This window comes from Balaenoptera physalus (assembly GCF_965194825.1).
Source record: "Balaenoptera physalus genome assembly, chromosome: X".
Taxonomy (NCBI): domain Eukaryota; kingdom Metazoa; phylum Chordata; class Mammalia; order Artiodactyla; family Balaenopteridae; genus Balaenoptera; species Balaenoptera physalus.
This window is the reverse complement of record NC_138903.1, coordinates 118,691,744-118,715,987: the sequence shown is the minus strand read 5'-3', so window position 1 is coordinate 118,715,987 and position 24,244 is coordinate 118,691,744. Positions and strand designations below refer to the sequence as shown.

The window sequence follows — 24,244 nt, the reverse complement described above, 5'->3', positions numbered from 1 at the left end:
TTTGGCAGTGGACACAAAGTAGGAGCCTAGCACCGCTGAGGGGGGGAACTCAGGGATACTGATCCACGCTCTCTGGCGACACTAACTGTACTTTTTTTTGTCCACACCATGCGGCACGTGGGATCTAATTCCCCCACCAGGGATGGAACCCGCGCCCCCTGCATTGGAAGCCCAGAGTCAACCACTGGACCGCCAGGGAAGTCCCTAACTGCACTTTATTGTAACTCTCTGTTTGGATATCTGTCTGGGACTTGTCATCTCTGTCTCCACAGCACCTGGCTCAGTACCTGGACCTGAGAGGCGCCTGGTACCGGGTACTAGTTTCTGGGGGTAACAGTGGGAGCGGCAATAGGAGGAGAGGCCCCAGCAGCAGCACTTTGAAGGAATGACTTCAAAGTCATTCCTTCAAAGGAATGACTACATTCCTACCGCACCAGCCTGTGGCCAGCAGAGGGCAGCAGAGACCCTAGGCCCAGACCGTGTCGGCGCAAGCCCGGGTACCCGGCCAGTCTCCGTGCAGCTCTGACATTGCATGGCATTTGGCCTCTCTCCCAGGGGGTAGAAATTGCGCTCCGTTTGACTAAAATGTTTTCCCAAACCTTAGCAGTTTGCAAATTTCGGCCTGAAACTAGGGCAACAGGAGTCGTTTTAGTCACCGAGGCCATTCCCAAAGTTTGCTAAGCCACTGCATCCATGAGGCCTGAAACTCTCCAGGGAGGGACCGGTGGCGCTTCCCACTTCCTTCCCACAGAGCTCAATGCGTTTGACAAATGATATTATCGAATTTGGAAAGAGTTCCTGGCTTTAGAAGATTGAGAACTGGAAACTGCTGTTTCTTTCTTTCCTTTTTTTTTTTTAAATAGTGTATTCAAAGGTCGCTTAGAGAGAGCTGCTGTCTACATATTATTTTGATGTTCTGTAGTTAATAGAAGGCCCCACAAGTCCGTGTTGGGAGTCATTTAAAGTGGTTGAATGGATGGTAATTATTTTAGCTAGCAATGGAAAGTAGGGCCCAACATACTGGTGAAGTGGCCTGCTTCTACTAATTGATGGGCCAACCTTATTATTTTTTCCATTTGACACCAAAAGGCTGCTGGAACTAATGGCCTTTCAAGAGAAGGCAAAAGCTTTCTATTTATTTACTTTATTCTCTGGCTTTTACAGGGTTCCATTTTAATACCCCTTAATTACTCTACAGCAGTTGAGTGAAGGGGTTAAGAGTAATGGGCTTTGGAGTCGGAGGAAACAGGGCTTGAATCCCAGCTCTCTAACAGTTCACCAGCTGCCTGGGCTGGGCCACTTATGGTACCGCTCCGAGCTTCAATTTCCTTATCTGTAAAACAGCAACACTAATTCCTGCCTCAAAGGGTAATTGTAAAGATTCAATGAGATGATGCATCTGAAGCACTTAGCCCAGAGCAGGGTACACCATGAGTGCTCAGTAAATCATAGCCCTTGATATTACTCAAATACTGTAAGAATGCTAAAACACACGGACACGCAATTATGAATTCACACTGAGGATAGTCAATGGTCATATGATAAAATGCCCAAAACAGACCCTCATAAAGTAATGAGGTTCAGAGAGATGAGGTAATTGCCCAAAGTTGGTAGGAAAGTGCTAGAGATGGACCTTAAGCCCTGTCTGTCTGAGGCTAGAACTAAGCCTCCCATGTCAACTTTGTTCTGGAAGGGCAATCGACTCTTCCCTCCAGCCTGAGATCTCTCAGAACCAGGTTGTAAAAGTCTGCCCTGCATCCCCTTGAGGGTCCATCCTCAAGCCCACTGCTCTGAGGTTGGCTCCCAGGAAGCCAAGTTATTTGCCTAAGGTCACACAGTTGGCTGAGCAAGGAGACCTGGAGAAAGAGTGGTAAATCCATTATTCCTTAGCCTTGATGTTATACTTCTGGAACATAGAGTATAATTAATAGCCCAGGCATCCAGTCATTCATAAACATGGCACTAGGGGTACAGTGATGATCAGGGCAGACCCAGCTCACAGTCTAATGGGGAAGACAGACAAGGGAATAATCAATTGGGATAAACACGGGGTGACCAGCGCTGTAATGGGATGCCTGGGGAGCCGAGGGAGCGCAGAGGAGGGCAGCTAACCCAGACTTGGGTGGGAGTGAGGGTGTGGGTCCAGGAAGGATCTATAAAGTTCATCTGTTCTTTCTGTTGGCCAAGAGTAATATCAATTGGTCAGTGGCACAATGCTATTTTCATTCATTTTTTGAACAAACATTTACAGAATGAGGTCCCTGTGCTAGGCACAATAAAATACAGAGATGACTCAGCCCTGGGTATTGCCCCTCTGAAAGCTGGCTCTTTCCTTTAGGAAATGGGTGGCCGTGGTGCTTTCCAGTTTACTCAGAATTATCAACTCCATCAGCTTCAGGTAACAGGTAACGATAACTAAGTCTGAAAATTTCATTGGTTGGATTTCTGCCTGGTTAAAACATCTGTTGATTATTTGTTCTTTTTGCATCACAAAATGTGTTAGTTTGGGACTTCCCTGGTGGCACAGTGGTTAAGAATCCGCCTGCCAGTTCAGGGGAGACGGGTTGGATCCCTGGTCCAGGAAGATCCCACATGCCGCGGAGCAACTAAGCCCGTGCGCCACAACTACTGAGCCTGCGCTCTAGAGCCTGTGAGCCACAACTACTGAGCCCATGTGCCTAGAGCCCGTGCTCCACAACAAGAGAAGCCACAGCAACGAGAAGCCTGTGCACCACAACTAAAGAAAGGCCGTGCGCAGCAACGAAGACCGAACGCAGCCCCCCCAAAAAATGTGTTAGTTTGTGAGCAGGAAAGTGCACCTGAATTTCTGGAGCTTCCTGCATGGTTATAGGTTATGATATTAACTAATGAAGTCTTGAAGACTGACCTTCACCTTTTGAGGATGAAATCAAACTCAATGTCAGTGATATGAGCAGACATGTTAACACTGAGGTCTGTCTTTTTGGTTTTTGGCTTCCATTTTTAAATTCTAGTTTTATTCCATTTAGAAGCTTGGCGTTTTGCACCATAGATAGTTCTGCCTGTTTTTTTTTTTAACCATATATAAATGGAATCCTGCTACCTTTTCTTTTGGAACTCCAAAGCATTTCTCTTTTCAGTAAAAAAGACAATATTATCTCAAGGTACCAAGCTCTTCTGACCTAGAGTTGGAATTGCTTCTATCATAATTTCAATAATTCTAGAAGTTACTGAGGTTAAGCCAGTTAGAGTGGACAGATCGCCATTGCGATTAGGTTTGGGGACACAAAATCCTCGTGAAAGGGTTGAGAAATTTTGAAAATGTGTCCCAATTGTCTTCCCCAAAGTCCCTTTTCTGTCATTAGCAAGCTGGATGCAAACTAACAGAAAATGAGAATGTCATGCTATCTTCGCCAGATATTATTTCAAAGTATTTCACTTTCCAACTTCACAAAGAATATATTCAGAGTATTTCCAATGAAATCTTCTGCTGTTGCCTTCACAATATGAGCAAATCATTACCAGAAAACTAGGTTTCTGTACCATCTAGTGGTGCGTCCAAATATAGCTGACACATAGATATTTTTTAAGTGAATCGTTCTTTAAGAGAATCTCTGTGGGCTCAGGTCATTGTGGATTGTTTCACAGAGAGATTCTAGGTGCAAGGAAATGGTCAGCTCCTTCATTCTGTTATTATTATTATGAGCTCTGTTGCTTGACTCCTCACCTTGTCAGGAGGACGATTGATTTGGGTCTGCAATCTAAAGAATCTAGGTCTGCATTGACTATAAGTCGGGGGTGGGGGGAGAAGGGCCAGCATTAAGTGTGCGCTGTTAGAGCATAATACACTGTTAGAGTATAACCTCTCTCTTTTTTCTTTCTGGGACATCGTTTAAAAGTTCCCAGAACTCTCTAAGAAATTTTTTTTTAAACTTCAAATGTGGTAGAAAGCACATAACATGAAATTTACCATCTTAACTGTTTCCAAGTGTACAGTTCAGTAGTGTTAAGTATAATCACAATATTGTGCAGCGGATCTCCAGAACTTTCCATCTTGCAAAACTGAAACTCTGTACCCGTTAAACAACAATTCCCCGTTCCTCCTCCCCCCTCTAACAGGTTTTATCAAGGGATCACTCATAGCTAATCCTTTATGGGTCAGTGTTTTTACTAAAAGGAATAGTTGCCGCAAAAACTGCTCCCTCCCTTTCCCTGCCCACTACTTGGGAACTAAAGAATGATTCTGAAGTGGAGACATTTTATCTTTTGTTAACCCAAATCTCAGAGCTGAGTTCCTGTTTGCCACTATCGTTGCCCGCGAGGGCTGGGAGCAGAAGTTTTGAGACCTTGAAATGCAGGATTCTGTATTCTGTAAAAATAAAAAGTTAAAATTAATTCTTTTTTGAATTGAAGGATTAAGTCAAGGGAATTTAAGGCTCACCAGGGAAAAGGTGCAAAGAGATTCCAGTGGAGGAATAGAGAGCACACTTTCCTCCAAAAAAAGGAGAGAGCTGGTTTGGAATTCTGGCTCTGCGAAGTTTCAAGCTCTGTGGCTGCTATGGACTGAATGTTTGTGTCCCCCAAAATTTATATTTTGACCTAACTCCCAAGGTGATGGTATTTGGAGGTGGAGCCTTTGAGATGTAATTAAAGTCATGAGGGTAGCACCCTCATGAATGAGATTAGTGCCCTTATAAAAGAGACCCCAGAAAACACCCTCTCTCCTTCCCTCACCTGAGGACACAGCAAGAAGATGGCTGTTCATGAACCAGGAAGCAGGCTGTCAGCAGACACTGAGTCTACCTGTGCCTTGATCTTGGACTTCCCAGCCTCCAGAACTGTGAGAAATACATTTCTGTTGTTTAAGCCACCCAGTCTATGGTAATTTGTTATAGTAGCTCACACAACCTCAGTTTCCTCATCTGCAAGGTGGGAATAACAACACCTATGTGTTGTGAAGATAAAATTAGGTAAGTTATATACTGTAACTAGCACATAGTAAGTGCTCATTAAACATTTGTTCCCTCCCTCCTTCCCAGTTTGGCAACATGTATACCTCTCCCCGAACCTCAGTTTTCTCATCTGTCAATTGCACGGGGTCACTGTAAGGGTCAAAATGTGACAATGCATGTAAAAGTAACTTCATAACGGGCTACATGTTTTTAAAATTCATTTTTATTTCTACAGAGTTGTAACTAATTGAGACAGAAAATAATCACTGAATACAGGTAATTAATATTTCCCAAAGATTATTAACGTTTTTCTGATAAGCAATGATTTGTCCTGGATCACTTAAATAGTTTATCCATCTGAAGGCAGGGGCCTGGCCTTGGTAATCTCTTGAGGCTGTGTCTGCCTCTGGGAGTGTATGATTCTCTTGCAATCTTACAAAAAAAACAGGACTCGAAAAGAGAATTGGTCTGGGTTATCAGGGAAGCTTTGAAAGAACAGGACATATTTTGCTGCTTAACAATTATCACCCCACTCAGAGATAACCACTGTTCATTTTTCTAAAATTTTTCTGCATAAGATATGTATTAAAAATTACTTTCCCATGAAAGCAACACACGCTTGTAAAACATTAAAATAGCACAAAAAGGTATAACGTGAAAAATAAAATTTCCCTGATCAACACTACCACACACAAATGCACACACACACATAATCTCCCCAGTCCCACTCCCCAAAGGAAATTACCGTTAACAGATTGTCTGAGATTCTCCCAGGAATTACCTATGCATTTCCTATGCATATAAAAATGCACATATACTGTATACACATACTGTGTGTATACATATATACATACACACACACAAACATACCTGCAGTCATGCATATACATACACACACCCTGTGTTTCAGAGAGCCTTAGTCACATGGAATATCATGTGATAGGATGTGAACGGTACCCCTGGAATTGTGCAGCATTTTGCAAAGCAACAACTCCACACACACACACACACACACACACACACACTAACATGTCCTTTTTCAAAAAACACAAAGAGGATAATAGTAAGCTGGCTATTTCGTAACTTGCCTTTCTCAACTAATGATATATCTTAGATGTCTTTCCTTACCAGTGTATATAAATCTACCTGATTCTTTGTACCTGGTCCATAGTGTTCAATTGTACAGATGTATTATCATTTATTTAGCCAATTTTTTTTGACAGGAATTGGGATCACTCCTAGTTTTTCTGCTACTAGTAACCATACTGTAATAAACAATTAACCTATTTTAATTATCTATGTATATTTTACAATGAGCTTAAAGTATATGTGTGTGTGCGTGCAGTGCATGTGTATACCTCTTGTACTTAATAATATGCATTTTCATGCATGAATATAGATCTGTAGCATCATTTTTTTTTTTTTTGGCCACACAGAGCAGCATGCAGGATCTTAGTTCTCTGACCAGGGATCAAACCCACACCCCCTGCAGTGGAAGCGCTGAGTCTTAACCACTGGACTGCTAGGGAAGTCTCTATAGCATCATTTTAAGGGCTGTGTATTATGTTATATTGGATGAATGGAACATAATTTGTTTAATGAATGCCCTACTGTTGGAGATTTATGCTGTTCCTGATTTTTCACTAGTATAAACAACGCAATGTTAAACATCTGTGTGCTTAAATTTTTGTGCATTTGTCAAATTATTTTCATTGGACATATTCCTAGAGGTGAAGTTGCCAGGTCAAGGAGTATGCATATTTTTGAGAGTAGCCATTTCATTTAAAAGGAAAACTGCCAATTCTGTCACACAGATGTGCTAAACAGAGGTCCTCAGATATATAGCCTCAGGAAGAAACATTTATATCACGTAGGTCGGTGGTTTCCAAACCTGATGTAGTAGGCAAAATAATAGCCCCAATGATGGCCATGTCCTAGTCCCCAGAACCTGTGAATATGTTATGTTACATGGCAAAGGAAACTAAGGGTGCAGATGGAAGGTTGCTAATCAGGGGGATTATTCTGATTATCTGGGGCCCAGTGTAATCACTAGGATCTTTAAAAATGGAAGAGGAAAGCAAAAGAAGAGAGTCAGAAGAAGACGGGACTATGAAAGAAAGATCAAAGAGATGCAATATTGCTGACTTTGAAGATGAAGGCAGGAGACCATGGGCTGAGGAATGTGGGCAGCCTCTAGAAACTGCAAAGGATAAGGAGACAGATCCTTCCCTAAAGCCTCCAGAAGGAATGCAGCCTCGCAAACACCTTGATTTCAGCCCAGTGAAGCCCATGTAGGACTTTTGATCTCCAGAACTGTAAGAGAATCAATGAGTGTTGTCTTAAGCCACTAAATTTGTAGTAATTTGCTACAGCAGCAATAGGAAATGGATACACTTGCTTACACCCAAAACTAATGACGGGGGGTGGGGCGGGGACATGATGGGTGGAAGGTAGGAGAATGGGGGTGTCTCATCCCCAGAGACTCTGATTCAGTAAGTCTAGGGCAGAACTGAGGAGTTTTTTTCACCGTGCTCCCCAGGTGGTAAAACGCATCCAGTGGGGCTCTCGAGAGGCACTGATATAGACCACATGGTTCTGCAGAAGTAGCCATCTCCTATTACGTAGACAGTCATTTGCTGGCCTGGCGGATGGTCCAGGTAGCTGATTGAAGATGGAGCTGACCTGGGGCTCCAATCTGGCGCCAACCTTAACTCCATGTCCACATGACACTGTCAATCAACCTCACTAATCTGACCCCAATCTACCTTTCCAGCTTGATTTTCAACTGCTTATCAACCCCAATGCTCCACTCCAGTCAGACTAGTCTAATCGTCATCTATTCAACGAGTCTTGAGATTTCTTTGCCTTTGCTCTTAAAATACTGCCCTATTATCAGCTGGGTCGTCCAGAAAGCAGGCTCCGAGAAAGAGTTAAAGATGTGAGAGGTATATAGGGGCTTGGTGCGAAACATCTGCAAAAGATAAAAAGGGAAGGAAGCAGGGCTTCCCTGGTGGCACAGTGGTTAAGAATCCTCTTGCCAATGCAGGGGACACAGGTTCGAGCCCTGGTCCGAGAAGATCCCACATGCCGTGGAGCAACTAAGCCCATGTGCCACAGCTACTGAGCCTGCGCTCTAGAGCCCCAAGCCACAACTACTGAGCCTGCGTGCCACAACTACTGAAGCCCGCGCGCCTAGAGCCCGTGCTCCGCAACAAGAGAAGCCACCGCAATGAGAAGCCCGCGCACCACAACGAAGAGTAGCCCCGCTCGCCACTAGAGAAAGCCTGTGCGTAGCAGTGAAGACCCAATGCAGCCTAAAATAAATTTATTTTTTTTTTAAAAAGGGAAGGAAGCAGAATTGAGCAGGAAGAGACTCAGACTAGGATGCAGATCTGACAAAGTCTCAGCCAACTCAACAGGAACCCTGGAGCAAATACTGCCCAATAGAGGAGTCCCATGTTGGGCAGAAATGGCCAGGTCCTAACACCCCTGTCATGCTCAGTCATTGGCTGCCCATGAATAGCATGACTGAAGCAGATCCTAAGGTGCTGATAGGTGGAGGCACTCGGCGGACAGCACTTCTTGGAGCTGAATGGCCAACCCATGGCTGCCAATTCTTCCTTCTGTTTTCCAGTTGGCCAGACCCTGTCCTTTCTTTGAGCCCTCCTATGGCAACTGTTGATAGGTCTTGTCACAACCACTACATGTATTTCGAAATATAGGCTGTCTGAGCTGGAAATGTCCTTAGGGATCATCTCATTTTACATATAGAGAAATCGAGACCTGGGCGGGGAGGGGGTGGGGGGGGTGAGTCATTCAAGATGGCACAGCTAGCTGGTGGCAGAGCCAGGATGGAACCCAAGTGTCCTAACGCTCAGTTCCGGTTTGCAGTTAGCATTAAGAAAAGGCTGATCATTTTGAAAGATGAGTGGGGGGTCAGCCTTCACCGAAAACGTAACTGTAACTGCTGTAAATCAAGACTCAACTTGCTTCCAAGTATGCTGAATCATTAAAATGAAGGGAAAAAATAACCAAACTTCTCTTTGAGGCTTAGTTTAATCTCAATTAAATTGATAAGAAATAGTGATAAAACTGTAATCCTTATGAAAATTCTATAGCCCATTTCATTTCTATAATCACCACTAATCTATAAAAAGTTCAGTGACATACTATTTTAAAATCGTACTAATCTTATTAAAGGAATTCATACGGACCATTGCATTATTTTGAAAATACAGATGGTTTACAAAGTTATTTTCAATTATGTCAAGCTAGAGAAACAGTTATGGAAAGAGCAGAAACTATTGTTTATACGGGAGAAAGATGTGATATAAAGATTACTTAGCTTTATCTCTGGAGAGGTGACTTTCTTTTCAGTGTTACACGTGATACTGATTTTTAGAATGGAAAACTGCTTCAACACAAGTCTCAGTTGGCTTTGCAAACAACATCCTTATTTGGAATTCTTGAAAGACAGTCTTTACTACCAGAAAAAGGAAATTGTCACCTTTTATTGTTTTAGCCCAGGTATCATTCAAGTATGTAAGTTTCCAGCACATTTGGGAACAATTTCCATTCTTTCAGACTGTAAAGTTCAGGAATGAGTGTGTTTGGGGTGGGGGGAAGGGGTGGCAGCTGGTGAGTCAGAGTACATCGGGCCACTTGTCAATTTCTGAAAATTGTAGAGAAAAATGTGAATGAGGTTTATGGGCTGTAGCCCTATTGGGCCTGACTTTCCAGTTTCAAACCTTGATCGAACTAGCATCTCACAAGATTATCAACTAGGAGTGTAGATGAAGCCCCACAGATAACACATGGGGCTGGTTTGTTTGTGTGTGTGTGTGTGTGTGTGTAATTAGCAAGAGTAAAATGCCAAAGTGAGCCAAAGAAATGCTGTTCAAGTTACATTTTTGGAAGTGAGGTGGGAAAGTTACAAAGGATGGATCTAGAAAGACAGAAACCAAAGTCTAGGATTAAGTAAGAGATGATCTGGGGAGGGATTTACTTGTCTCAGAGGAGCAGGGGTCTTTCAGAGGCAGGAGACCTTTTCTTCCCTCTTTATTAATGTGGGAAAATTGATTACTGCTTTCAACTTCATTCAAGAAAGAGCTTCCAGGCGGAGGGATTTGCAGGGAAATATTATCAGATTACAAAATGCCAGCCCTCTTGGAATCATTTTTCTTTTCCCTAAATAGCATATTGAGTTCAGTTCTGATGGGCATGTTATCTTCTAACAGACGAATCTTTCTACAGCGAGCCAAGATAAACACACACTTGTTTAAGTGCTAGAATCAGCCTCCACCCTGAATTTTCCCAACCATCACCTAAAATAGAACACGGCTTTTGAAGGCAAATAACTTTGAGAGAAAATGTACTGGTTAAGTTTTTTTTTCTCTGAGTAAATCTCGGAAACCTATGTAACACACTGGAAAAACTGCTTGAGACAAGATAATTACTGTATTACTGCCAAAGTTACCAATTCACTCATGCAAGAGCTGTGGTCTTTATTTACATAGCAGATGGGAGAGCAAAATATCTAAGAGCCACCCTGATGGTAACCTTTGATAAATATTATGGTGGAGAGAAAAGAGCCCTGAGATCAGACCTGGGTTCCAGCGCTGGCTGTGTTACCTTGGGCAGGTCATTGGCCAACTCTAAGCCTCAGTATCCACATGTATTAAGCGAAGATAATCATGTCAATCCTAGGGTTGCTGAGAAGTTTGCATGAGATCATGGATGTGAAAGAATTTAGAATTAAGAACAGCATAATCCAAAAATGTCATTTGCTTATTCACCCTTTGAGCTGTTACACGGGAGCAAGTGGGGTGTGCGTGGGGAACGCTGATGGCAGGGGCCTCCAGGGTTGTCAGGGCTACGTACCGAGCTCACACTGGACCGTGAGCTGTCTATCAGATCAGAGAGATGAAGGAGAGATGAAGGAGTTTGGAGGGCTAAGTACCGAGCTCACACCGGACCGTGAGCTGTCTATCAGATTGGAGAGATGAAGGACAGATGAAGGAGTTCGGAGAAATTTGTCGTTTCATCTGGAACAATCTGCAGGGAAGTCCTGCTACCAAGTCTTGGACCCACGTGGGCATCCACACTGGTGGCCCCAACGGTTCTGAAAGGAAAGTTACTATTTTCCCGATGTCACTAACAGTGGAAGAGCTACAGGAAAGGTTCCGTGTTCATGGCAGCCAGGCGGGCCCCTGCAGATGGCTGTCAGGTACAGATGAGCACCTGTGGGCTGCCAGGGTCCTCCTCAGAGGGGAGGCAGCCAGGAAGTCATGGAACTCATCCAAGAAATGTTCTGGATACAGAGCGTCCTCTAGGCCCCGCTTGGGATGGGGTGGTTTGCTTACTAACTACTTGCAAGTTACTTCTCAGATTGCTCAGCCATTCTATTTGGAATCACTTTTTTAGAACTGAGGGATCAAATTTTCCGAGTGACTGTCTCATTCATCAGGCCCAGCCTGAGACCTTTTCAGCTTCCTTTCAGACTCCAGACACTCTCAGTGGGTCTTGCCCACCCGATTTCCATTTTGCTTTTTGTAGAGGCAAGAGGGAAGATGGAAATAGTCTGGTTAAGGCTAGAAAGTGTCAGGCTGTTCCTGGAACCTCTATTCAGTTGGAAGAGTGGGACAACCCCATCGGGTACCACGCCGTCAGTCTTGATGTGGAAGGCCCAGCTGATGGAGGGTAAGGCGGCCGATTTCTAAGTAGGAGGGCAGTGGGTGCAGGGGGTGTGAGCCTCTATGCTCCCCACCACTGAACATCTCTTTTAACCATCTTATATGCTTAAAAAGTTAAAAAAAAAAACACAAAACCTAACGTGGGGCATAGGTGCCAAGGAAAAGTATAGAATTTCAGGGAGAACAGAAACTTGCTTTGGACTCAGTGCTCTTTTGTGGCAGAAAGAGATAAGGACGGCGATGTCTCTAGACCCTCTGGATTCCCAGTAGAAAACCATAAGCAGGTTTGGAAAAAGGAATTCTCTTCTTTAAACCGGAGTTCAGTAAAAGAACAGATCTTTTCTTCTCTCTGGAGACTGGCTTTCTGAAAAATAGGATAAGCATGATGAGGAAGAAGCCAGCTTGGGGTCCAAGGAGCCCAGGTTTGAATCCGGACCGACCTCACCACTCCTAGCTGTGTGACCTTGGGCAAGTTACCTAGCCTATCTGAGCCCCACTTTCCTCATCTGGTAAATGGGAATACTAATGATACCTACCTCCTACATGAGTTAAACACATGTACAGCCCTTAGAACAGTGTGTGGCACAGATATGTTCAATAAATATTAGCTCTTATTTTGTTAAAGAGGCAGTGCCTTTATAGGGAGTAGAATCATTGTGGGGTCACGCTGCAGCTTAGCTTAGTGGGTAAGACCAAGGACAGAGAAAACTGACTCTGGCACTTACCTTGACTTTGGGCAAATTACTTAACCTCCCTAAAGCTCCATGTTCCCATCTGTGAATGAGGATAAAAACAGCACCCGCGGTGTAGGGAGCTATTGATTCTTATTTTGCCTCACTTCCATGGTTCTTGTCATTCTCCTCACCTTCTAATGACCTTTAGTTCATGCCACTTCAGCCAGCCATTTGCCATGGTCCCACGCTAGACCTTGTCATGGCCTACACAGGTGGCATCCTTGCCACCTCAAGTTCGAACATCCGCTCTCCAACCACCATGTCCCAATGTCATTGGCTTACGTAGTCTTATCACCGCATTTTATATAACCTCATCCTCCAATCCATCAACCTCCACTACCCGGCACCTTCCATCTGCCTCCATTTCCTTCTTTGAGCAGCTTACACGCCATGGTCCCTTGTTACAATCACTCGCTTGCAAATACCCTCAACTCCTTTTCCTCTTTCTCCACCCATCGCACTCACTCGTCAAAATCTCAACCCTGGATGGGCCTCACCGTTTGCCTTCTCTGCATTACACTAACCCAATAGCACTGGCAAAAATCACCCGAGCCTGTTTCCACGTAAACTCGTGATCTCAGCCTTCATAGTTGACTGAGAAGAGAGAAATCGTTTAATTAGTACATTTCAGACTCCCCACAAACAAGGCTGCAAATCTACTTGCATCTGTGTCCTTATTCTCCTTCTTTCGTCTGCTTTCAATGGCAGAAGGACCCCTCCTCTTAGCAAATGTCAGTACTTCCACATGTCCCTTTCAAAACTTCTCAGTGACTTCAACCATGAATTTATCCTCATCCTCCTCTGTCATCCATCTCTTCATCTTTGTATGGGCTCTAATATTTGCCTTCTTTTAAAAAAAAGACCCACTCCACTCCACTAGTCTCCGTAGCTACCACCTTATTTCTGTTCACCCCCCTCAATGCTACGCTCTCCGAGAAGCTACTGGCATTTACTGTCTCCACTTCCTCATCTCCCGTTCCCTCTTCAGCCCACCTGACCTGGCTTCTGTCCACACGCTATAACGAAAACTGCTCTTAACTAGGTTATCAAAATCTTTGGTGCCACATCCGATAGAAATTTCTCTGGTCTTCTCTTATTTGATCTCTCGGAAGCCTTTGACACAGTTGATCATGCTCTCTGGAAGCTTTCTCCTCTCTGCGTTTCTGTAACACCACGCGCTCCTGGCTCTCCTCCCACCCAGGGACCGCTCCTTCTCAGTATCATCTGCTGGGTCCTCATGCCCTCAACTTGTAAATATTGGCACACTCCGAGACTCTGTCCTCTGCCCTTCTCTCTTCTCTGCCTGGGTGATCATTCAATGGCTTTCAATGTCATTTTATACTGAACAATCTCAAAAGTTTATCCAGACTCCCCTCTTGAACTCCACACTTACATACACAACTGTTGAAGAGGGACATCCGCTTGCATGTCTTGTAGGCACCCAGACTGAACGTGGTCAGAGTTTTGTTCTCCTACAATCTTCCTCATTTCCATACATGTACCAGTATCCACCCAGCTGCTCAAGCAGGAAACCGAAGAGCTAAACCCCCCAAATAGATCTCAAATACATTAACTTCATTTGGCCTCCACTGCTGCCATCTGATCCAGGCTACCATCCTATGCTTCTGGCCTCCTAACTGGTCTCTTTGTTCCCATCCCTTTCTCCAGTCAATCCTCTCCACAGCAGGCTTCTGTGACCTTATTAAGTGCAAATTGGGGGCTTCCCTGGTGGCGCAGTGGTTTAGAATCCGCCTGCCAATGCAGGGGACCCGGGTTCGAGCCCTGGTCCGGGAAGATCCCACATGCCTCGGACCAACTAGCCCGCGAGCCACAACTACTGAAGCCCGCGCGCCTAGAGCCCATGCTCGGCAACAAGAGAAGCCACCGCAATGAGAAGCCCGCGCACCGCAAGGAAGAGTAGCCCCCGCTCGCCGCAACTAGAGAAAGCCCGTGCGTAGCAATGAAGACCCAACGCAGCCAAAAATAAATGAATAAAATAAATAAATTTTTAAAAAATACTTAAAATAAATAAATAAATAAATGCAAATTGGCTCACACTTCAAACCCTTCCATGGCTCACTGAGTCACTTAGAAGAGAAAATCCAACCTCCCACCATGACCCAGAAGGCCCTGTGTCACCTGGCCCCAGTCGACCTCTCCAGGCTGTGCTCTGACCCATTCCTCACTCACTTCCGGGCCTGGGCAGGGCAGCTCCCTCCATCTCCACCCCAGCTCTTCCTAAAGCTCACTTCACCCCTCACTTCATTCGGGTCCCTGCTTGCACATCACTTCCACACAGAAGCCTCCCTTGACCACTTTATCCAAAGTTGGCCTCCATCTTTCTCTATTTCAACACTTGGTATGCTTCCTTCATACTTACCATAACTTGCAAATATTTTGTTTTGTCTTCTTTATTTTTTTTTTGGTGGAGTCTACCTTCCCCACTAGATTATTAACTCTTTGGAGAGCAGGGACCAAGACAGTTTTATACACTATTAGATTTATATATGTAAATAAAAGAGCACCATGTCTGGCAAATAGCAATGTCAATATGATTATTACCTGTAAAAACTGAAGAAATGTACAATGAATCAGTGTCTATTTCTACAGATTAAAAAAAATCAAATTCACTAAAACTTTCGGCACCAGTTTTGGGGAGTCCCCTCCAGAAAGGTCTCTCCAACTAACTATCCTTCCAGCAGATCGCTCTTCTCTCCACAAGGTCTCTGCCTCACAGGTGTGGGACACCTGCACGAGGGGACTAGGCCATATTGGAGGGGAAGGAGGGGACTCGGCCTTCCTTCCTTTGACAAATATTTATCTGGGATCTCACAGAGGAAATCTTTCAGAACTATCAAAATCCTTCCTGAAAGGTTCACCCAGCTCACTTCAAAATCAGGTTAATATATGGGAATTCCCTGGTGGTCCAGTGGTTAGGGCTCAGCGCTTTCACTACCAGGGCCTGGGTTTAATCCCTGGTCGGGGAACTAAGATCCCACAAGCCGTGCGGGCAAAAACAAAAACCAAAAAAAACCCCAAAAAACCAAGCCTCCACCAAAATCAGGTTAATATAAAATATATGAAGAATCAAACATATAAAGAGGCGACCGAGTCCCACGCCAAAGCTACCAACCAGGAAGTGATGGCACAGAATCTGGGCATTTCACGAGCTCCCCTGTGGTTCTCAGCATCAGGCAAGACGGAGAAACTGGCAGTGTGCTCTCTTAAGAGCATGAGCTTTGAAGGGGTTTCCTGGTCCTTTTATCCACCGAGGAAGTCACCCCCTTCCCAGTCCCCACGCCCTGCTGCCTCCTCTGCCCAAAGCCACAGCTGCAGACTAGCCAATGGGGATGGGGGCTATTGGCATAGCCAGGTACCCATTCCCCACCTCCTGTCAGCTACTCTCTGCATGGAAGGCTCATCCCCTTGGCCCTTTCTCAAGGTAATACTGCTCCTTTGCATGCTTTCCAAGCCTTCTGCACCCACTCCTCTTATTCCAGGATAGTGTCCTGGCCACAGATGGACAGTGAACCCATATACAGTGAAACAACCGTACCAGTTGCTAACCTTCACTGTTGTACACTTGATTTAAGTTGGAATTGTTTTGATGATTTATGTTTAGTGTAATTTTCGATGTTGATGATTGTAGGACACTGCAAGAGCAGAGAGATAATACCTCTGCTGCTTGCTGCTGTGTGATCTTAAGGTGAGTCCTTTCACCTGTTTGAGACTCAGTCCCCTCATCTATAAAATGGGCATATTCATTCCTTCATTCAGTCAGTCAATCCCTATTTACTGGATACCTCTTGTATAAGGCACCTAGGATGTCCTCACACACGTGTCACAAGGTCGTTGTGGGGACTGAGCGGGATGCAGTGTGTGGGATCTGGCTCACAGCCGTCACCCACAGGTGGTGTTGCTGTTAATTTGGGCCTATGAACAACTGAAATCATCAAGTTTTTAGTAATTCTAAGGCTTACAATTTTTAAATGTATAAACTCTTAACAAGTACTTAGGAGACTTGATAACCCTGATATCACTCATTAGAAGGCCAGCAGAGCTCATCCCCTCAGGCAGAGACTTCCATGAAGCCTGACAAAGCCGTGCTACCTTAAATCTACCTCCTCACTTGGGCACCGCCAATTCCTCCCTGAGGGTGATTTGCGGCTTGTTTGTTTGTTTCTGTTTTACAAAATGGCGTCAAACAAAATTAATTTGTACTCTATTAGCAGATAGATTTTTACCATTTCCTTTTTCGATGTTCTTTTATTGTTTCCAGCATCTGTGCACTCATTCACTTGACACGTATGCACTGACCTCTGCGCCAGGCACTGCCACAGGTGCTAAGGGTGGGGCGGTTCACCCCTCAAAGCTTCGGCCCTCAAGGAGGGGACGTTCTAGGGAGGCCTATATATCGTGCTCACCCCCACTCCACACCAAACTGTAAAGTGCCTGAGATCTGGGGCCGTGGTGGCAGCTCTTCCCTTGATGCCTCTCAAACACACAGCCCGAGAACAGCTGAAGGCACACAGGATGCCCTCCCAAAAGGCACTTTTTGCTGCCTTATGTTGTGCCGGGCTCACTGGAGCTAATTTCCATTAGAATGTAAATTCTAAGCATTTACATATATTATTTCAATTAATCCTCACGGAAACCTGATGAGGTGGGCATTATTTTAATCCTCATTTTATAAATGAAGCCACTGAGGTATGGACAGGTGAAGAAACGTGGTTAAGTTCCTAAAGCTGGTAAGTAATGAAGCTGGATTCGACACCAGGCCATGAAAATCCTCATGTCAACCCCCGAGATTGTCCTCATTTGGCAGTTCTTACTGACATCACTTTCAAATTGAGCGTGGGCCCAGAGTCCTAGCCTTTGGTATCAGGTGGCATTTTGTCTGACTGCAGAGTCCTGGGGTGGCCCTATGTTCTAGGCTGAAAACTGAACATCTGGGAAAGAGCAGGCTAACCCTCATGAATTTGTTCATTTTCCTGCGTCACCTTGCTTATCTCACTTAAATCCAGCTCAAAGAACTCAATAGAGTTGCTTTTATAGCCAAATTAGAAAATGGGCAAAACAGTTTACAGGATACCAAGTGCACAGGCTCTTTGAGACCAAAATGAAACCTATTCTAGGGATGAAAATACTAAATAGAAATGGGGGTCATTTCAGTTGCTGGAGATCCTGGTTTTTATGCTACGGATTTGTTCTCAGGATACAGAGACATGCTATCAAAGGCAGAAGCAGATACTTACTTTCAATTGCAAGGCTGGCACTGGCAGGTCCACCATCAGAGGGGAAATAGATTTTTTTAACTAGGAAAGAAGAAAACACGACTGGGAATGAAATCGGGGACTGGGTTAGAAAGTGCCCAGTAGCCCCCCCCAGGGACCCCAAATCTCCTGGTCCTCAATTTATAGACACCTGACATTTTATCAGTTGCTACAAAAACAGAGAAGCTTCTGTTTTGAAGGCCCTTTGGGTTTTGTTCCCATCTTACAGGCCATGTTTCTGATCAAGGGTCACTGACTTCCTCAACAGATCCTGGACCATCGGTCACCAATTAATCCGACAGATACCTGCATTAGTAGGAGTCTGAAGAGTCAGTAGCAGTCGAGACTTTAGCGATCAACATTTGTTTGAGAATGTGTCTAGAACTTTCGGGAATTGGATAATGCCTGCATGGTGGCTTTGCCATGATGTGCCTGGCATATAGTAGATGCTCACTAAATCTTTGCTGAATTGGATTTGAACTGCACGGGCTTGTTATGTTTGGGAGGTGATGATTTGAGCCATCTGTGTTCTAACCATCTGTTGAGACAGGGCTCTGCTGTGTGTGTGCACAAGCATATATACACAGTTGGCCTCATCTGTCCCTCTGAATCCAGCAGGAGCAGATTTTTGAAAAAGAGTACTAGGGTGGGAATTCTCATAGGTTTCCCAAGCATGACATTTTTATGATTTACTCTTTAGGTACATTCCTAATCAAACTCTGGGAATGATGGAGTGGTATTTTAATGGGAAATTGGTTTTCGACATTAGGATGGAACACAGCACCTGACTTAGGTAGGGCTAGGCTGAACAGGCCCTTTGTGTAATATATATACTTAGTTCGGAAGTAAAAGCAGCTTCTAGCAATTTCTTTCAGGCATGGAACACTAGAACCAGATACGTATGGACCAGGGAGCTGTAAAAGAAAATTCATCCAGGGTACCGAAAGCCAGAGGATTAAATATCTGTGGGGTGAGTGAGTAAATGAAATAGCGAATGAGCCTTAAGGATGCTTTCGTTTGTGGAGGGGTGTGGGTCTGGGAGCAGAAGCCCCAGACAGTCAGGCACCGTGACGCTCTCCAGGCAGCGAGGGGGCTGCCTCCACAGTCACTCTGAATTTTAATGTGTGGAGCAGATCGTTGGTATAGATGGCCCTTGCTCTTGCCTAGGAGTCTGGCATTATTGCAAGTTGCCAACCTGTTTGGAGGATAGAGTTTTGAGCCTGTAGGTATATCCCTGAGTTCTGTCTTACAAATGGATTATTTGGCAGTTCACAGTGAGGTGAATGCAGGACCTTAAGATTTTAGGCAGCAGCCCATTTTTCTAGGGTAAGTCCAAGTCAGCAGACCAGGGTGAATACTCTGAACCAAGTGCATCTGGCTGGCTATCTATGCAACCCTTTAGTCGTTAAACGGTGACTATCGACGCAGCCTAGTGAAGACAGATGGAACTTAAGCAAAACATTCTGTCCCTCAGAAGCCCCATAGCTGGAGAGGCAGCAATTAGTCTTCACATCTCATCTCACGCCAACTCACTCGCAACCACAACCGATCAGAGGCAATCCTCCAAGTATTTGGAGGCATTTCCTTACAGTGGGCTGAGCCGGAAGGCAGGTTGAAGAGCAATCCCATGCTTCCGGACGTCTGGGCAGAGTAGCCATCCTCCCACGAGGCAGATTCCTGAGGATGGGTTAGGCATCTCTCTGGCTGGAGGAGACTTAGGAGGGGCTCATACTTCCCATCAGGCTGGGGCTCTGGAACCAAGTGCCCAGTGGAAAAGGCATGATGGTAGCCAGGCTCTGGGAAGCTGGAGCTGGCGGGGGAGGAGAAATGCCTCAGCTCGCCAGGCTGAATGGAAGGGCTCCCGGTCAGGGACACTGGATACTGACCCATAGCCATGGGACCAGATCCACTCAGGCTGCAGCTGGCGGCACCATTTGCAAAAGATACTTCCGACTGTGGCTTTGTCCACTGAGAAGAGAAACGCCACTGATTTGGAGGCATGTCACTATCTGGGAAGGAAAGATTTAGAAGACAGGTTTATGTATTGTTTTCAAAATGGAATTAGCTTAATTTATTTCTGATTAATATATACTATTTTTTAATGTGAAAAAAATGTAGAAAAGGTAAAAAAAAAAAAAATCACTCTAAGCATAGTATCCAGAGACTGCCATTGTCTCCCTTTAGGTGTACTTCTTTCTAAGATTTGTTTCTATTCATGTATGCATTGTTTTCACATCACATATTGTTTTTAAGGTTACTTTTGCATCATTAAAATATCGCAAACATCCTCCCATAGCAAAGAATAGAGCCAACACCAGCTTTTGAAATGGCTGCAGGTATCTCATCATAAGGCAGTAACATGACTAACAAACGTGGTACTTGGGCAGCTCGGTTATTCCATTTTTTCAATTATATTAACAACACTGGGATGAGCATCTTCATATATACATCTTTGTACCCTCGTCCAACTAGCTCCTCAAGGAAACTTTTCTAGAAGTAGAATTACTTGATTAAAGGTGATTGGTGTTTGTTTGTTGCCGTTGTTTGGCTTTATTTTATAGCTGGTGTTTGGAATACACCGAATAGGAGGACTCCACAGAACTTTACAAAGGGTTTAACACTTGCTTGCATCACACAACTCTAGGGATTGAAACCCCATTTTCAAGAGAGGTCTGGGGCATGGGGATGTTAAGAGACTGGACCAAGTTAGCAAAGCAGATTAGCCAACTAGGGATCCGAGCTGGAGAGATCAGTGATGGGTAGGGAAGTGGTTGCTCGAACCTCTTCCTGCGAAAGCAAAATGCTCAAGGTCAAGCAGTGACTCAGTTTCTTCTTGCAAAGTTCTTGTGGACAAGCTAGTGGGGATGGAGTCTCCTTTGGTCTCAGAGACCCTATTCAAATTGTGCCTCTAACAGCTGCTGAATCAGAGTTCTCGAAGAGTCTCGGGCAGCTCATGACATGGACGGTTGTTTTTCCCATTCTCAACACCCACTCAGGCAGGGGGGGAGGAGGGAGAGAGCGAACTCTGGCAGATGGTGCTTAAAGCCTGGAGGTTCTTGTCTATCCAAGATAATGAAGGGGGCGCATGGGTGTGGCTGTCTGGCCCCCTCCCCCTCCTCCTGCGCCTCTCGCAGTGCTCCTGAATGTTCAGTTTGCCTGGATTTTGTCTCAGAGGTCTGCCCAGTGACACTGGAGTGTCCCATCCACCACCGCAGCAAAACAAGCCCTAATCTACACGGCACAGATACTCTGCCCAACTTTTCCCATCGTTCACAAGAGATGGGTGACGGGTGGCTACTTTTAATGAAGCCAAGGGCAAGGAAACACATGAAGATTTGTTCCTGGGGAGGGATGTTACTTTTGCAAACTGATATCTGCGGGCTAGTAGCAATTCAGGGCGCTGTGTAGCACAAACAGAGTGATTAAGCTGACTTAGGCTAATCACTGTTTGTGCTTCATATTGAATGAGGGTACAGCATGTCCTAAGCACAAATGAGAAACAATGTGTAGCCTCTGATAGCTGGGCAGTTTCCATCTGAACTGGCTTTACAGATCTCATACATAGGACCTAGGTTTTGAACGCTTGAAAAGTGGAAGGCAAGGCCCCAGCGCGTTTTGAATATTTTTAAAAACTGCTTCCCTTCCAGAATTCTCTGAGTGAAACGTTAAGGGGAGTGGGTGGCGTGCCTCTGGCCAAGGTCACACTTGGTCACTGAGTGCACCGGAGCACAGTTTGGCTGGGAGTATGTGGCCCAATCCTGAAGTCACAGCAACCCAATGGTGGGCCTTGGGTGGCCTGGGGAAAGCACCTGGCCAGAGCAGGCTTGGGTGCGGTGTCCCGTGGAGCAGAGACCCTAGATTTTGGTGGGCCTCTTTCTCAGGCTGCTTGGGCAAACAGCTTCCAGCAACCACGGCCATCTATCCTGGGGACCGCTGGAGTGGCTCCCGGTTGCCACTGCTAGAAGTGGCCCTGGTGACACTTCCTTACCCAAGATCCCCCTCTTAGTTACTTGGGAGATGAGAGGGAGCCCCAGGGAAGACTCTGCTGCCTTCTCAAACCCCAGCCTACACTAATGAATGGAGAGCAGGCAAGGAACTCTTTGGGGACACTTAGGGAAGGCTGGATTTTTCTCATTCTTTTTTTTTTCCCTTCAAGGTGATACTAGGCAGTGTTTATGAAATGTTAACCACCTCATATCTTGTGATGTCTTAAAGTGGATGTGGCTTTAGTCTTTTTTTTTTAAGTTAAAGTATAGGGCTTCCCTGGTGGTGCAGTGGTTAAGAATCCGCCTGCCAATGCAGGGGACACGGGTTCAAGCCCTGGTCCGGGAAGATTCCATATGCCGTGGAGCAACTAATCCCATGAGCCACAACTACTGAGCCCACGTGCCACAACTACTGAAGCCCGCACGCCTACAGCCCGTGCTCCGCAACAAGAGAAGCCACCGCGATGAGAAGCCTGCGCACCACAATGAAAGAGCGGCCCCCGCTCACCGCAACTAGAGGAAGCCCCCCGCACAGAAACAAAGACCCAAAGCAGCCAAAAATAAATAAATAAATTTATTTAAAAAAATTTAAAGTATAATTGGCTTACAATATTATTTTAGTTTCAGGTGTATTTTTAGAGATTATACTCCATACAAAGTTACTATAAAATATTGACTATAGTCCCTGAGCTGTACATTACATCCTTGTAACTAACTTATTTATTTTGTACCTAGTAGCTTGTACCTCTTAATCCCTTTCTCCTATTTTGCCCCTCCCCCTCCCCCCCAGGCTGGATTTTTCTTTCAGTAGGAATACAAAAGGCTTCCATCCCCTCTACTCCAACTCTGAGCATCTAGCCCCAGCCTCTTAGTCCCATCCATGCCTCTAGCGTTCCTGAGGCCTCTGGTCCTAAGACCAGGTCCTGTTCAGAGAGCGCAAGTCTCCATTTCCCACCCTGCCCTTTTAGGGTGAAAATAGCGAGCTTTTCTCTGGCGTCCTAAGCAAACCCAGAGGCACCACCTATGCCACCCATAGACACTTCTGAGAACCCCAGAACCTTCTAGAAAGCACCTCCAGGCATCAGAGTTTGCTTCCACCCCAGAGGACACTCCCTCCACTCTACCCTTGCATGGTGGCCCCGTCTCCCTGTTCCAGACTAGTTTCTGGACACACCAACTTCAATGTCACCCCCTCAGAGAGGCTCTCCCTGAACTGCCAATGTCCAGGGTGTTAGCCGGCTACTCTCTGTGACTATGCCCTGCTTACCGCTCCATGGCATAAGCCTAACCTGTGATTCCCTCCTGCCTTCCTTCCCTCACTATTGGTCTTCCCCACTAGCCAGTAAGCTTTAAGAGGACTGAGATCCCTTCTCTTTTGTTCACCATCACATACTCAGGAACTTGCACAGTGCCTGGCACAGAGTGGGCCCCGACTAAACATTACTGTAATGAAGGCACACCCACATGTGTGCCCTCACACGTGCACAGGCATGCTGGCACACACACACACATACATGCACACACACAGTCCCCACTAAATCCTTCTCTGTGGAGGAGAGCAGCACGCAGAGGGTCTAAGAGCACAGACTTTGAGGTCAGGCAGGCTGGGAGTCCAATCCCAGCTCTGCCACCTCCTATATGTGTGACACCGAGCATGTCCCCTCCCGTCTCGGAGCCTCTTGGGGCTGTTGTGCGATGGACAATCCATGTAAAGCGGCTGGCATGGTGCCCGGGACCTAGTAGGCGCTCAAGAAGTGAGAGCTGTCGCTGCGGTTACTATTAGTGTTATTTTGGTTTAGAAGTGCAGAGGAGGCTCACATTCACAGGTTTCTCTCCTGGTCTGCAACACTCCACAGAATCAACCAGGAAAAAGCAAAACGGTAATGCACGAGGCCTGAGGAGCCTCTTTGCCCTCAGTCACCACAGAAGGGAGGGCAGGAAAGGACAGAGCCAAGGAGTCTGGGAAGCAGTGGCAGCCGCAGCGCTTCAGGGCTGACGTGGAGGATGGAGTAGGTATTGGCTATAAGAGATTTCACAAGCCTTGGCTTGGTGTGTACATTCCCAGAAATAATCCATCAGAGGTGGGCAGGAACAACTGTAAATCTAGAAGAGCTTTTGTTTATAGAGCACTTACTATGGGCCAGGCTCTTTGTCTAGCATTCTGGATGCATCTCCCGTGAGCTTCACAGGAACCCAGATGAGAAAGTAGTGGTTAAACTAACTCGCCTAAGGCCACACATAGCTAGCAGGTATAGAGCTGGCTGATTCTCAGCCTCATACTTCATTCACCGGTTCTGTCTCCCATAACTGCAAGAATGCAGCGAGCCTGCGCTTTCACACACTCCCGTGGCTGGACGGGGGGCAGATGGGCATAACATTTCTGGGAGCAATTTGTCAGTAGCTATCAAAACCCTAAAATTTGAGTGGACTCTGATGCAGTCATTCTACTTACAGCAATTTATTTTAAGAATATAAGCAATGATGCCTGCAAAAATTGAGCTACAAGGATCTTCAATGTGATATTTACATATAGTGAAGGACTGGCAACAATCTAAATATCTGAAAATTTTAATAGATTTGGTACATCTATAAAAAGGATACTCTTGAGCCATAAAATGATGTTGTAGT

At 45.4% G+C, this 24,244-nt stretch overlaps 1 protein-coding gene across 7 annotated transcripts in view; it reads right to left on the bottom strand.

Annotated features, from left to right (window-relative positions):
- VGLL1 (vestigial like family member 1) overlaps nt 1-24,244 on the bottom strand; it is a 71,587-nt gene that overhangs the window by 34,188 nt on the left and 13,155 nt on the right. For 4 of the 7 annotated variants that reach the window (XM_082445425.1, XM_082445426.1, XM_082445424.1 and 1 more), the window contains 2 exons: nt 19,220-19,639; nt 833-17,672 (listed from right to left, as the gene is read on the bottom strand). In XM_082445425.1, the coding sequence (XP_082301551.1) occupies nt 17,554-17,672; nt 19,220-19,639 (539 nt within the window). In that variant the 3' untranslated portion in view covers nt 833-17,553. Of the gene's footprint in view, nt 1-832; nt 17,673-19,219; nt 19,640-24,244 lie in introns of those variants that run through there. The other 3 variants (XM_082445422.1, XM_082445423.1, XM_082445421.1) reach the window with 2 other exon arrangements.